The following is a 13,239-nucleotide window of genomic DNA, read 5'->3' as shown; positions in this document are numbered from 1 at the left end:
ACAGTTGATTTCATCTTGAAGTACTTCAGGTCAGGAAAACAAACAAAAAAGCCCTAACCAACAAGCAACAAAGCCTTTTCAACTTCTGTTTTTAAAAGTTAATGTGGATAAAACAGCTAACTGAGTTCAACAACTGAAAAAGCCACAAGAATTTAGGTCTCTATGAAGCTGAATCTATTTAGGACTGCCATGAGTGGGAGTTTCTGTGGTAACATGTAGGATCATCTTATACATGCTTAAAAATTGAGGTATTTAGCTTAAACAGAAAGGAACATGGTTACTGGCAGGTAAAACCTGCTAGATATCATGCTGAAATTCTCTCTGAAGAGTGAAATGAACTGAATCAGTAAATTATATTACCTTTGCCGCTGTGTTTCTTGTGATTCCAAATAGCATAGGTCTCCAGAAAACTATTTTTGTTGTGCTTAAATTAATGTGATAATGCTTTCAAGATGCTTCTGGCCTACAATTATTCCCTGAAGGTACAGTTTTTTTATGAAGTAGTTCAATCAAATTCTTGCTTATCATCTTTCCATTGTGCAGCAGTTTGAGCAGACGTTGACAAAGTAATTTATTTTAAGTCACATTTTAACAATCCTTTTGTGTTACTTTTGCTCTTTGTCATGCACTGGAGTGTTTTCTGTGAGTAGGAAAAACTTACTTTGTGGACTGTGTTGCTTTTGCTGTCAAGGCATGTTAATTAACTGGTTGATAAACAGAAGATGCAAAGGAATAACTCTTGTTACTCTTGTTCTTTCAGGCAAATGTATGACCATGCTGCAAATATGTATCCACAGCTAATTAAGACTCCCACCGTTCGAAGAGGAGTTCAGAATTTTATGGCGTATGTATTTATTTGCTAAAAATAAATAAAGACTTGGAGTTGGAGGATGACAGAATTTTCAACCTTTTTTTATTCTCTTCCTTATGGGCTGAGGGAAGCATATGCTTCCTTTCCCTCTGATTGAATGCCATTATTATTAAAAGAAATTCTAAATGTACATGAAGAAGTGCTTATACCCTTCCCTAATTCTGATTCTTTCCAAGAAATGTTTAAAACCATTGCTGCCAAAGGGTGGGGAAAATGTCAATGAGTTCTGAAGGTCATTCTAGTAAAATTCCTTTTTTGAGAAGTTGATATTTTCAATATTACACTGAACAGCGGTCTCCTAGCACCTTAATCTTTTTAGCATTCTATATCCTTTTCTTCTTCTGTTAGGTTAGTATTTTATTCTACCACCAGTGTAAGTTCTATCCTAATCACAAAAGTTGTGATTCACTTTTCACTTTAGCTGTGAAAATCAAAAGTAAGAAAAGTGTAGCTGCTCGAATAATGCAGCCACACTGGTGGGGAAAGTACAATAGGAGAAGAACCAGGCCAGGTACTGGGAAATTCAGCTGTGATTACCAATTATTTTAATCTCATTAGGCTTGTGTTTTATTCCATTACAAATACTTGTGTGAAATGGTCACTTTTGGGGACTAATTTTTTCCATATTTGCCTTGTCTTGCCCTTTCCATAAGGGGTTGAATATCTGACTGTTATTGGTGTGCATATATGAAGTTAATTAGTTTTATCTTATCCAAAACATAGAACAAAGAATCTTAGTGCTCCCTTGCTATAATTTTTCAGCATTGCTGTGCTCCTCCTTGTGAGAAAAATGGGATAGCTGCTGTATCAGTGTATATGTGGTTTTTTCCCTAGAATGACACAGCAAAGCAGCTGTATTCTCCAAGATGCATTGTTGGATGAATGGGGGCAATACTAGGTGGCCTTGTGTTGCTTTTCTATTGCCTTTTTCCTCAACTCCTGCATCACTGCTTTACTTTATAGCAGTTTTGTAATATGGATTGCTGTGTTGTCTTGGAAGTCCTTAGCCCTAAATGCTCTGACTATATCCCTCTTTCCTTGGACATACTTCTTGCATCTTGATGTTTCTAGAAAGCTAACTCTGGTTGGTTTTCTCACCATATGCTGCTGGAAGAGTTTGCTTCCTTTACAGGTTTGTCCTCTCAATTTGCTACTTTACATAGTGCTGGATGGATAGATACAGGAGGATGGAAGAGGCTAGCATCTGATTCTCATTTCCTGTGGTTCTTTTGTGGCTCTTTTTGCACAGCAAAAGAGAGAATTCTGGGAGGTCCTTACAATGTTGATGGCTCTTGCCCTAGGGTCTGTTCAGCTTGTGTTGCCTCATGCCCTAAACCTGGGTGATTTGGCTCTTGACTGGATCTGGCACAGGGTACAGTGGTTTGGCCTCCCACCTGTTACTCGGAGGAGCAAAGACATGGTTCTCAGGCAATGTTTGAGCACCACCAGCAGAAAGCCTTCACTGCACTTGAACCCAGGGGAGAGAGGGAGGCTCTTCAAATAACAGTCTATTTTTATTCTTAAATAGACATTTAAAAGGGAATGTTTCATCCAACCTATCAAGCACTTGTTTCCATTTACTGACTGAATCTGCTATAGCAAAATCCTCCACAAACATGAAGTTCAATTCCTTTTTTGACACTAAAATCTGGTAGAGGCACATGATTGTAGGGTATTTTGCTTAAGTCTGAACATTTACACTTGGAGGATATAATGCTTATATCTGCAGGATTTCCAAAGTGTTATTTGCCTCAGATCTTGAGTAAGACTGGACCATTTGGGTTATAATGTATTTTCCCCTTCCCTGCATTATCAATTATACTCTAAAACAACCCAAGAAAACTCCAACCTGTTTGTTCCTCTGCAGGAAGCAAGACCAATGGACAAGACAACAAATCAGAAATAATAAGGATGACCCATTTTGGAGGCATGCTGGCTATATTATTGCACAGTTGGATGGTCTGTACATGGGAGCCCTCGAGTGGGCTAAACTACATAAACTAACAGTAAGACTAATGCATGTCTTTTTCAGTAGCTGGGGCTGGGATGTCAGTGGACAAACATGGGAGAAGGGAATCCACTTCTTAAAAATAAAAACCAGAAATAGGCTACTTAGTGGCAAGTATGTATTCTGCATGTAATTCTGCAAAATCTTTAGTGGCTGTTCAGTGTAGATAATGTGACTGAGGCCTTGGTTGATGTAACCACAGATTCTTCACAAGGGGCTTGGAACCCTGAGCACTCATGTGGTGATTAAGTTGGGGGTGGCTCTTGTATCCATGTGAATGCTTGAAGGACCCACACTTCTAAAGTGCTTGTTGCTGTCACTTTACAATTGTTATTAAGCAGATGACCCTTTAGGTATACCTGCAACAGCAAGAATTAAAGCTTTCATTCTTTTTTCCAAGCATTAGATTTCAAATCCTAAAAGACTTTCTATCCTGGAGTATGTTTTACTTTACTAAATGACTTCTTCTTTTCTGTCTTTTAAGTCTCAAAAATATACGGTCACAAAAGATGTGGTCTGTGTTGTGGCAGGTCAGATGGGATAGATTTTGGGGTTTTGTTGGGTGGAGGTTTAGTTGGGATTTTTTGGTGTTTTTTCATCATTTGTTTTTCTTTAATTTCAATTGGAATTGAATTCCATATCATCAGCTTGTATGTAATAGCAGAACTTCTTTAACTCCAATAGAGATATGGCAATTATAATGCTGTCCTAAAGTCCAATATCTAATAGGTTTTTCAGTGTGAGAAGAAGGACTTGAGTAATTGTAGTTGACCTTCTTAGCTAGGTTAATCATACCAAGAATTTTGAGAAGTTGGGAGTTCTGAAATGTAAACAATTGCATTTTAGTAAAATGTACATCTTTCTTACATAGAAGTCAATCTGGGGCTTTCATGGATGGGGTGCCAGCTCAAACTGGAAAAAAAAAAGATGTTTGTAATGATAATCCATCCTGAGGGATCCGAGTTTATAGGGGAAAACACTAGAAACCTTGACTTTCTAGGAAAAGAACACGTTAATATCCTTTAGTGACTCCTGTATATGAAGAGCCCTGTCAAGCTCATCAGGTTTTTGGCTTTTTTGCTGCTTTAGAATCTTTTAGATTCATGTGAGGAGAAGGGAAAAGTGCTGGTTTGTGTCTGAGTTACTTCTTTGTGATAGGCATGTCCTGCCTGCAAAGTGTTTCCCTGATGCTCGCTTATTTAACTATGCACTAGAAAGCACTGACCTCTGAAGTGTTTGAATAATTTTTATCCTCTCTTTAGAGATCTCACTAGCATGTCTATATAAGAATAGTGCATTTGGTGAAAGTTCAGATGTGTGGTTCAGGCTGAAATACATGTGTCCTCCATTCTTGAATTATATGCATGAAATATTTTTTCTTTTCCTGGACGTACTTGCAGCAATTGATGGGATTTATTTTGACTCTTTTCCTTGCCAGGCACAATTTTAGCTTTGGACATTTTCACCTATGTTAAGATGCATATACTTTTATTCAAAGCAAAAATGTTCACTGTGTATGTATTTCTTAATTGAAATGGTGCTGCTGTTTCTTCTCTTTGCCACAGCCACTAAGTTAACATCAGTCCTTGTCTTTGAGTACATTTTGGACAGCTGCTCTTGCAGCCAGGTCCTTAGGTTTTCTTGGCATCAGAATGATACCTGACATTCTGTAAAATGTTCTGTAAAAGTACAGGGAGTTCATTTTGTTGGACACCATGATACTTTTTAAGTACTTTGGAGAGATTAGGCTACCACTGTGTGTGCGTATTTATTGCTGTTAGGTGTCCTTCAGGAAACAGGCCTTGAAGGCTGTTGCTGTGAGCTTACATGGGCAATAAAAACAGGTGCAGCTACAAAGCTTCTGGCTGGTATTCTAGATTTGGCACATCCATTCATCTGAGAATCAGCTCGGCTTCTGTAAACTTTTGGCACTTATAAGTCCCAACTAAACTCACAAACCAACCAAACAAGCAAAACCACCACCAGTATCTCTCTTATTCCTTGTGATTAAAGAAATCTACCATCCAAAGTGCAAATAAATTTACCTAGTAGATTACTTTTTTTCTTAAGTATTGTACTTTAGCTCTATTAACCCAATTGTTTCAGTTTTGGTTTTTTTTTGGACAGCAACTCCAGTAACAAATACTTTTCTGTTACTCAATTCTCAAAATAAAACAATCAAAGAAATTTCATACTGAAAGTCTCTGTAACAAATTCTGCATGTTTTTAAAAGCAAATCTGATTCCCATAGCACATTTTCTTCAGTACTTTGGAAGTCTCTTCTTAACTCTTTCCTTTCGTAGATACTATTTTGTTTCATTAATAAAATAATCCTTTCCACGTGTTTATTGTCTTTGGATTATCATCATCAGGAACAAGTCTATCTTTTGATGTCTAGTAGTTCAATAGTTTGAATTCATGGTGGTAATGAACATCAGAAATATTAAAAAATACCTCTTGTATGAATTGGGGCATTTTTATTTTCCTTTTTTTTTACCCACACTCAAACAAAACAAAAGAAACACCCTAAACCCCAAACAAACCAAGCCAAAACTCAACATGTGACAGTCTGTATTTTGTTGCCTGATGTTCTACTTGCTGTTGGGAAAGCTATTGTACTTCTAAATTCAACATATTATTCTGTATATGTAGAGGAGAATTGTTCCCACTGTCTTAAGCTTAAAATAAGAGTAAATGCTGTAGAAGAAAGGCTAGGAAGGTTTTCCCCTTAACTCCCAAAATACCAGAGACATGAGAAAGAGAAGGGGAAGAGGAGATAGTTTCAAGGTTCTTATGTTTCCCTGCTCCGTGACTGATCATACATAGACAGGATGGTCTCCTGAACCCTGAGAAGGTGTTTGGTTGACATGGATAGGCTAAAAGAGATAAAGGGGATGAAGAAAAGCAACTGTGTATATGAAGTCTGTGAATTGTAATGCTGGGCATTGGGCAGAGTTTTATAGAACTATTTCCTTTTCAGGAGAATGAAAACAAGCTGTTTCATAACTAATCTGCTTTTAATTTTTTAATTCTGTTTTCTGGTACTATGCATGGTAGTTTGAAACCAGAGCCAGCTACTTCCTAAGTGAGAGCTGGGTTATGTGCACATAAGTAATTCTGAAATGTTCTGTTTTTCTGCTCTCCCCTAAAATTCAGATTGCTTTATTTGAATATTGTAGAACCATTGTGTCTGCCACAAGTAACTGAGCCTTACTGCAGAAAGAAAATCTGGGCTTTGAATGATTTGGTAGTAGCACTAGTATATATATATTTTTATTCTTTCTGAAGGAAATGCTTTGTATTTGTTTAGAACAAAACATATAAAATGTTTTGTTCTAAACTTTGGGTTTTTGTTGCATGGAGTCCTGAGGACTATTTTAGGTAGATTCTTCCATTAAGACCTGAATGAAGGCAATGTACATTGTAAACTTCTGTATTTTGAATTTGATATTTACAGGTATCATTAAGAGTGATGTCAAAATTTGAATACATTTTTATGTCAAAATGTTACATTATTCCATCTGGTTTAGCAACATTTTATATCCAGTAAACAAACCCAGCCCTTTTGTCAAGACAATTTCTGAGGGAGAGGCACTGAAAGAACATAAAGCCTTTTCATCTGCCTAATGCTCTTCCAACACTGTGATTAATCTTGGGCTTGTCTACGCAGAGATATTACTCTTGAATGAGGAGGTGTCAGAGTTTTAAATACTAGAATGAATCCAGGATAGATCTCTATTTATGCTTCCTTATTTTCTACTCAGAGTGCTCAGGCTTGGACAAGTTACTGGAAAACAATTGTTACAGAATAACTTGCCTATTTTAATGTCCCATGTAAACAAGCCTTTAGGGCTGGTTCTCGGTTCTCTCCTTTCTGCTGCCCTTTGTAAGTTTATTTCTGCCTTTCTTGGATTGGCAAACAAATTGATTTTTTGTTTTGCTGTTCAGGACAGCACCCTAGAGGAGACAGACATTCTAGCAAAAGGACTTTTGATGTGGCTTTACCACCTCTCTGCTTGTCAGTTTAGTTCATTCATTCTTCTTCAGGATCTAAATAATGTTTATAAGGAGTTTTTCTGACATTGCTGAGTGAGATGGGAAAAAGTGATTACAAAAAATTGTGATATGCCCTATATCATGCATTGTTATGATGCAGTTTTTTGGGTTTAATTCTTGCTAGTGGACACTGATTAACTCATCATAGAGAAGATTTCTTCATATATCCTGGAAATCAGCTTTAGTTTTTCCAAAAGTGGCACTCTCAGCTGTGTTGTGGCAGATGCTTAAGACCACTCCTGATTGGGCCTGCAGTGTAGGTTCTTGTGTTTTCTGTTTGAATGCATTGTTTTACTGAGACTCCAGAGGAGCACAGTGCTGATGTGATGTCACATCAGACAGTCTTAAACACAAAACCAGGTTTGTTCAAGGAGAGTAATGAATTTTTGGAAATAAACTAGAACAAAATTTGCTTGACCCTCAAAAGGGAGTTGAAAACAGAACTCTGGGGGGTGCTTAACAACCTAGTCCTCTTTAGCATCTCTGATATTTTGGCTGGCTATGGCTGCTGGCAGCCTAATCTTACCCAGTGCCTTAGGAATTTGCATAACCTGTGCTCCGAATGGATCTTTCCTCCTGCTCTCTGGGCACCTTACTGTGCCTATTGTTCTGAAAGCTTCATTGCTTGGCACTTTTGTTCTAATTTGAATGGACTTCCTAATAATTACAGAAGTTTTAATTTGGAGTGATGGTAAGAAAGCACAGATATGTGAAACTTTTTAAAAATACACAGGCAATTCTGACTATTGCTGTAGCAGTATCAATGTAGCTACCTGTAGATATTACAGTGAATGCAGCTTTTATGAAGGAGAAAATGGAGTGGTAGCAAATGGGTGTCAAGTACAATTAAAATATCTTGATTGCTGGAGCAATCTCATGCAAGCCAGTTTGCTCCCTTCCTGGTGGTACTGTACAGTGATGCCTGTGTGAATCAGACATTTCTTATTGTGTGGTGAGTTTTCAGTGCAGCTGGATAGGGGAAATGGTGCTTAAAAAGTGCCAAGTCTCTCTACATGGATTCCAATGAAATAGAAGTTGTGACTGGTTTGTAACTGATTCATACCTCTATGTTGCTTAAACCATCCAAAGACACATCTCTTGATGTTGCTCCCTTGTATGGATCCTTACAGCAAAAACATGATGAACTAAAGCAATGTAACACATGAAAGTTTGTTTTGGATTTCTCCCTCAAACTACAGCTGCTGTTGGGGTTTCTTTCTGCCATGAATGGTTTCAATTGTCAGAATGGCTTATTTCTCTTGTCTGTAAACATTGTGGGAAGGTCTCATTCCTTCTTATGGGATGCATGGACTGGAGTTTACATGATTTCTGGTTTTCCTGTTGGTTATTCTTTCAGCCAAAGCAGGAGATGGATAACACAGAATTCAGAATTCAATATTTTTATATTTAATATATTACATTCAATATAAAAATATTCAGAATACTTTTATTCTGAATAAAAATTAAATTAATTTGATGCTGTTTCATTTTTCCTTGTCCCCCTTTACTGGGGTTTGTAGAGGTCAGCTATATGGTTTAGTAACAGTGATTTATATTGCAATGTGTTTCTTTGCTAAATGATTATGTGGCATTATAAAATTACTATTCACAGCACCACAGTGATGTGTGTTCTGACTTTTTTCTTAAGCCTTGCCTTAACAAAAGGTGAAAGCAAGAACAGGAAAGATTTAGAACATGGTATTTGAAGGTTGAGGTTAAACCACTATTAAGCTCTTATTTTTGAAGAGGCAAAGTAAGAGGAGGTTCTAAAGAGCATGTTGCACAACCAGCTGTGTGTAGTTAACCCTATTAACCCTGGCTAGCTCTAACCATAAGGAGTTTTCTAAAGCACATAGCAGAGTGCCTTTTGACTGACTTTCCTTATTCAGCTATTTGATTGGTATTTATTATCATTTTCCCCCTCATTTGTTTCTTCCTCCTCAGTCCTGAGGATGTCTTAAATTGCAGTGTTTATAGATGTCTGAGAGCTCCCAAGACCATTAGTGGAAGACACTTCAAAGACATCTAGATAAACAAAAAAATTAAATTTTATCTCAGTAAATCATAACAGACTGATTGACATGCTGCTTGCAAACACACACTCAGGTTTCTTGAGTTACAGTTACATCTTCCTTTTTGCCTCAGAAATTGTAGCATTGGTAATGCCACTACAAGGGGCAGATCCTGAAAGCTTCCTCAGTGCCTGGTGCCATAGTGAGTGTGAGCATCTGGGCCTTGTCAGTAGGCATTTCATAGGCCATATGAGAGCTTCCTTCTGGAGCAAAAGAAAAATTCTAACCACTAAGGCTGTCTTTATGTTTTTCTGTCTCAAAGTGTTTTTTGTCATCTTCTCCTTCATTCAGCCACTGAGCAACTTTGATGTCCAGTTTCTGAATGCAGTTGGAGACCTGTTGGACCTTATTCCTGCATTGTTTGATTATTCTGCACGAGGTAGACAATGCAGTGTGGATTCAGGAGGCCATGGGAGATACCAGTGGGACATGGGACACTGCTCTGCACTGATCAAGGTGAGCATCAGAACCTTATCTCCAGTGACTGTGTTGGTTTGCAGTGTCATGAGTCTGCATTTCTGGAGTCTTCCCTGTTCATGTTGCATGTGCATAAAGAGACTGCTGTCAATGATCAAGATGCATATATGCAGTTGTCATTTGTGCCTCTACAGGATTTTGAGTCCAGTTTTTCTCACTTGAGTTCAAGGGGAGGGAAAAGACTGAACTAAAACCACAGAGATGGATGTTGAAAAGCTGCTAGAACTACTAGGGAATGAGGAACTACCAGGGAGGGGAGACTAAATGAGAAATAACTCATTCACCTAGAGAAGTGGCATCTGAAAAGGGATGTTGTGAGTGACTGCAAATACATTGGGCAAACAAGCAGGGAAAAAAAGGAAAAGGATTATTTAAAGTAAGGGATAATGCTAACATAAAAACAAATGGATGCAAGTGGCTGATGTTTTCTGTTAATAGTGATACCTTTGAATGGCTTTCCAGTAGGAGTGATGACAGAAAAAAACCCCACAGTTTTAAGATAAGTGACTGATGCATCATGTTGGCAATTACATTTTTCAGTTAAAATTGCTAAGAAGAATTAATCAGCATCCAGAGAGTCAATGTATGGCAGAGTAACAATATTCACCTTAAATTGAGAAACATGAACTAAAGTATTTGCTTACAGTAAGAGGTTTCTGAGCTAACAACAAATCGTAGAACCAGGGACATATTTTGAAAATATGTACTATCAACATATATATTTACCTTTTCAAATGAAATTTACTTGCATTTGCTTCTGTACTTCACTTCAAAGTGAGCCAGATGAATTCTCACAGAAACAGCATGTTTTAAATTGATGTCATATATTTGAAAAGATGTGATTTGAATGTGTGAATAGAAATATTCCAATTGAAACTGGAGGAAAACCTATACCATGTGATGCAGGTATCCCAAATAACCCCACGATGTTTTATTTTGAAAACAACACATAGGTAAGAATTGTTTCTGTAGGTTTCAGAAATTCATTTAGTACACAGCTAAAAAAAGCACAAGAATCTGCTCTTTCTTCAATAATGCAATTAATTAAACTACTTAAAAAAAGTAGTTCTCCCAGTTTCTATCAAGTAGAAAACATGCAGAATATCATGAGGTCTGAAATTATTAATCTTTCTGCTTCTGTTTTCCAGGTTCTACCTGGATATGAGAATATATATTTTGCCCATTCCAGCTGGTTTACTTATGCAGCCACACTGAGAATATATAAGCATTGGAACTTCAATATAGTTGATCCATACACCAGCACTGGCCGGGTCTCATTCAGTAGTTACCCAGGTAAAGTCAAGAAAACCAAAAATATGTAGATATTCAATTTAATATGGACCACCTTACTGTCTTGTAGCTGTCCTGGCTGTGAAAAGAAGCACTGGCTTCAATCTACCTTAGAACTTGTAGCAACCAAGAGGACAAAATGCTAGCTTGAATTTTCTGTCTTGAGCATGATATTGTTGTCATTGTCTTTTGTTGTTGATTAATCACCTTCAGTGCTCTGAATAATACTGGTTAAATATTTTACCTCTGGCACAAACATGCTGCTTTGAATTCTGCTTGTGTAGTCTGCAGTCATCTCAAGTGCTGAACTCCTCACCATGCCTGTAGCATTTGCATGTTTGGTAACACAATTTTGAGTGCTTCTGTTTACCGCTGTGACGTGACTCCTACTGTAATGGGATTATTACTGAGTATCAAACACTTGCTGTTTGGAAGTGTATCAGTTTCTTTGATCTTGGGTTCAGGAGCCTTCAGTTGTTTTGTTGTTTTTTGGGGTTTTTTTCCCTTTCTCCCCACATCTTCCTTTTCCAGCTTCTCTATAAGCTGTTGCAGAGGAGAGTATGTTTTAATGCTTATTTGGTGTGTTAGTAATATAGCCAGCCAAAATATTTAGGAAAATATTATTTTGGGAAGATTAGGCCAAATGTTAGAAATTGCCAGCAAGTAATGTTTGAGGAGCAAAATATGTGCTCTTGGTAGTACCAAGAACAGCACCAAGAAATGAAAGCGTGAAAAACCAAAGCAAATCTGTAACTCCCTCTTAGAGCTGACATTGCATAAGGTTTTAGAGGTGAAATTTCAAGTTCAAAAATACCTAAACAGTCAAAAATCTTCATAAAACATTTTAAATGAAGTAAATACTATAGCAGACTCTGTCATTCTCATGAAATTTTGTTGGCTGATGATTTCCAAATGTGCTTTGTTGAGTAATGGTGCTTTACTGTAAGGGCAAGGGTTCTTCATGGCAGGGTCTCCTGAGACTGTGACTGGGAGAATGTTTTGAAAAGCAGTTGCATTCATTTCACATTGAAAACAAGACTTTTTCTGTGAGGGTCTGAGCCTCCTCAGGAATGCAGCATTTTCTGACATCTGAGATTTTTAATTTGAGGAAGGGGGTAGAGGTAGCCTGAATGTCTCTTGAGTGCACAGCCTTTGAAGAGCTTGGATTATCTGTGATTGCCTCAAAGGAATTTCACTTGCTTGTTGCAAGGAATTTTGCCGAGTCTGTGTAATTTGGTTGAAAGCAAAGGTTTCTGAGCTCTGTTCATCACGTGAATGTTCATGAGGTTATTCTGGCTCTCATATCTCTCAGCTGAAATACTGATGATAGCACTACCCTTGACAAAAATGTGGCTCTGTTTAGCAACTGTTGTATGTTGCATTGTGCTGCAGATTCAAAATTGGGGATCATGATCAGCCACACAGAGCATTTATTATTTTATTTTTAGTGGATGTCTGTGGTGATGTATTTCAGTTGTCCCCTTTTGTGGGTTCTTTGTATAAGGAAATAAAAATATTATGGTTTTATGAGACTGGCAAAGCATAGTGTGTGGCAGGATACCTGAAAATCAAAAATCAGCTACTGCTTTGCTGAAATGGTTGGTGTCAGTATAGGACACGGAACAAAACAAGCGCACACACTGCTGCTCTCAAGGTGAAGAAAAGGGAAAGTTTGTTTTCTGACTCCAACACTTAGAATTTTCCAAAAGTGACTGGATTAGAGGGTGAAAGTGCCACATCTCCAATGACACTGGCCAAACTTACAGTCCATCAAATTTCTCCTCCTCCACAAAAGAATGCAAAACAATAAGTTATTTACAGAAAGTGTGTGAGAAAGTTTGCTACAAGAATGTAAACATCAGAATGCTTAGAAAATCTTAAAAAATCAGGGTGACAGTTGGGGGTCTGTTCATTGGTGTACAAAATCACACTGTGCTTCCCTGAGAGGGCTGAGGTCTGCAGAGGTGGCTGATTTTAAAGCCTGCTATTGCCATGTGGACTCTAACATAGTGGTGTGGGAAGGTGTACTTCTACCAACAAGATGAGTGAGAACTGTTGGAAAGCATAGTTCTCATGGCTACAGTGAAGTTAGAGAGGCCTGTGGCATGCACAGGGTGCTCACTGATGACAGGGTGCTATCACAAGCACTAGATAAGCATGTTCCATTGACTGCAGCAAATTGCATTAGCTGTGGGTGTAGTTCACAGACCTGCAGTTTTCCATGGCATGAGTAAGCACTGGACTAGTAATGCTCCAGGGACGTCATGTAGGAAGGAGGCAACTGCCAAATTCCTCTGGTCCATGTTATGATGAGAGATATTTTCAGAGCATCTGACTCTGGAATCTGCAGCTCCTGGCCATGGTTTGGCCTGTCAATTGTAATGTCTACTTGCATAAATGTTCCTGCTTTTAGTCTCTGTCCTGATAGACGTAAGAACCAGTAAGAAAGGCTACATAGTAATCTC

General features: G+C 37.9%; 1 protein-coding gene across 1 annotated transcript in view; it reads left to right on the top strand.

Moving 5' to 3' along the window:
- The window catches only part of PLBD1 (phospholipase B domain containing 1), a 38,228-nt gene that overhangs the window by 12,632 nt on the left and 12,357 nt on the right, over positions 1 to 13,239 (top strand). Inside the window, exons 3-6 of the mRNA XM_059472237.1 lie at positions 761 to 844; positions 2,739 to 2,877; positions 9,299 to 9,463; positions 10,633 to 10,777. Of these exons, the coding sequence (XP_059328220.1) occupies positions 761 to 844; positions 2,739 to 2,877; positions 9,299 to 9,463; positions 10,633 to 10,777 (533 nt within the window). The remainder of the gene's footprint in view (positions 1 to 760; positions 845 to 2,738; positions 2,878 to 9,298; positions 9,464 to 10,632; positions 10,778 to 13,239) is intronic.

The sequence above is a fragment of the Ammospiza nelsoni genome, chromosome 5 (genome assembly GCF_027579445.1).
Source record: "Ammospiza nelsoni isolate bAmmNel1 chromosome 5, bAmmNel1.pri, whole genome shotgun sequence".
NCBI lineage: Eukaryota > Metazoa > Chordata > Aves > Passeriformes > Passerellidae > Ammospiza > Ammospiza nelsoni.
Note: the sequence above shows the minus strand (reverse complement) of the source record. Positions and strands in the feature narration are given on the sequence as shown.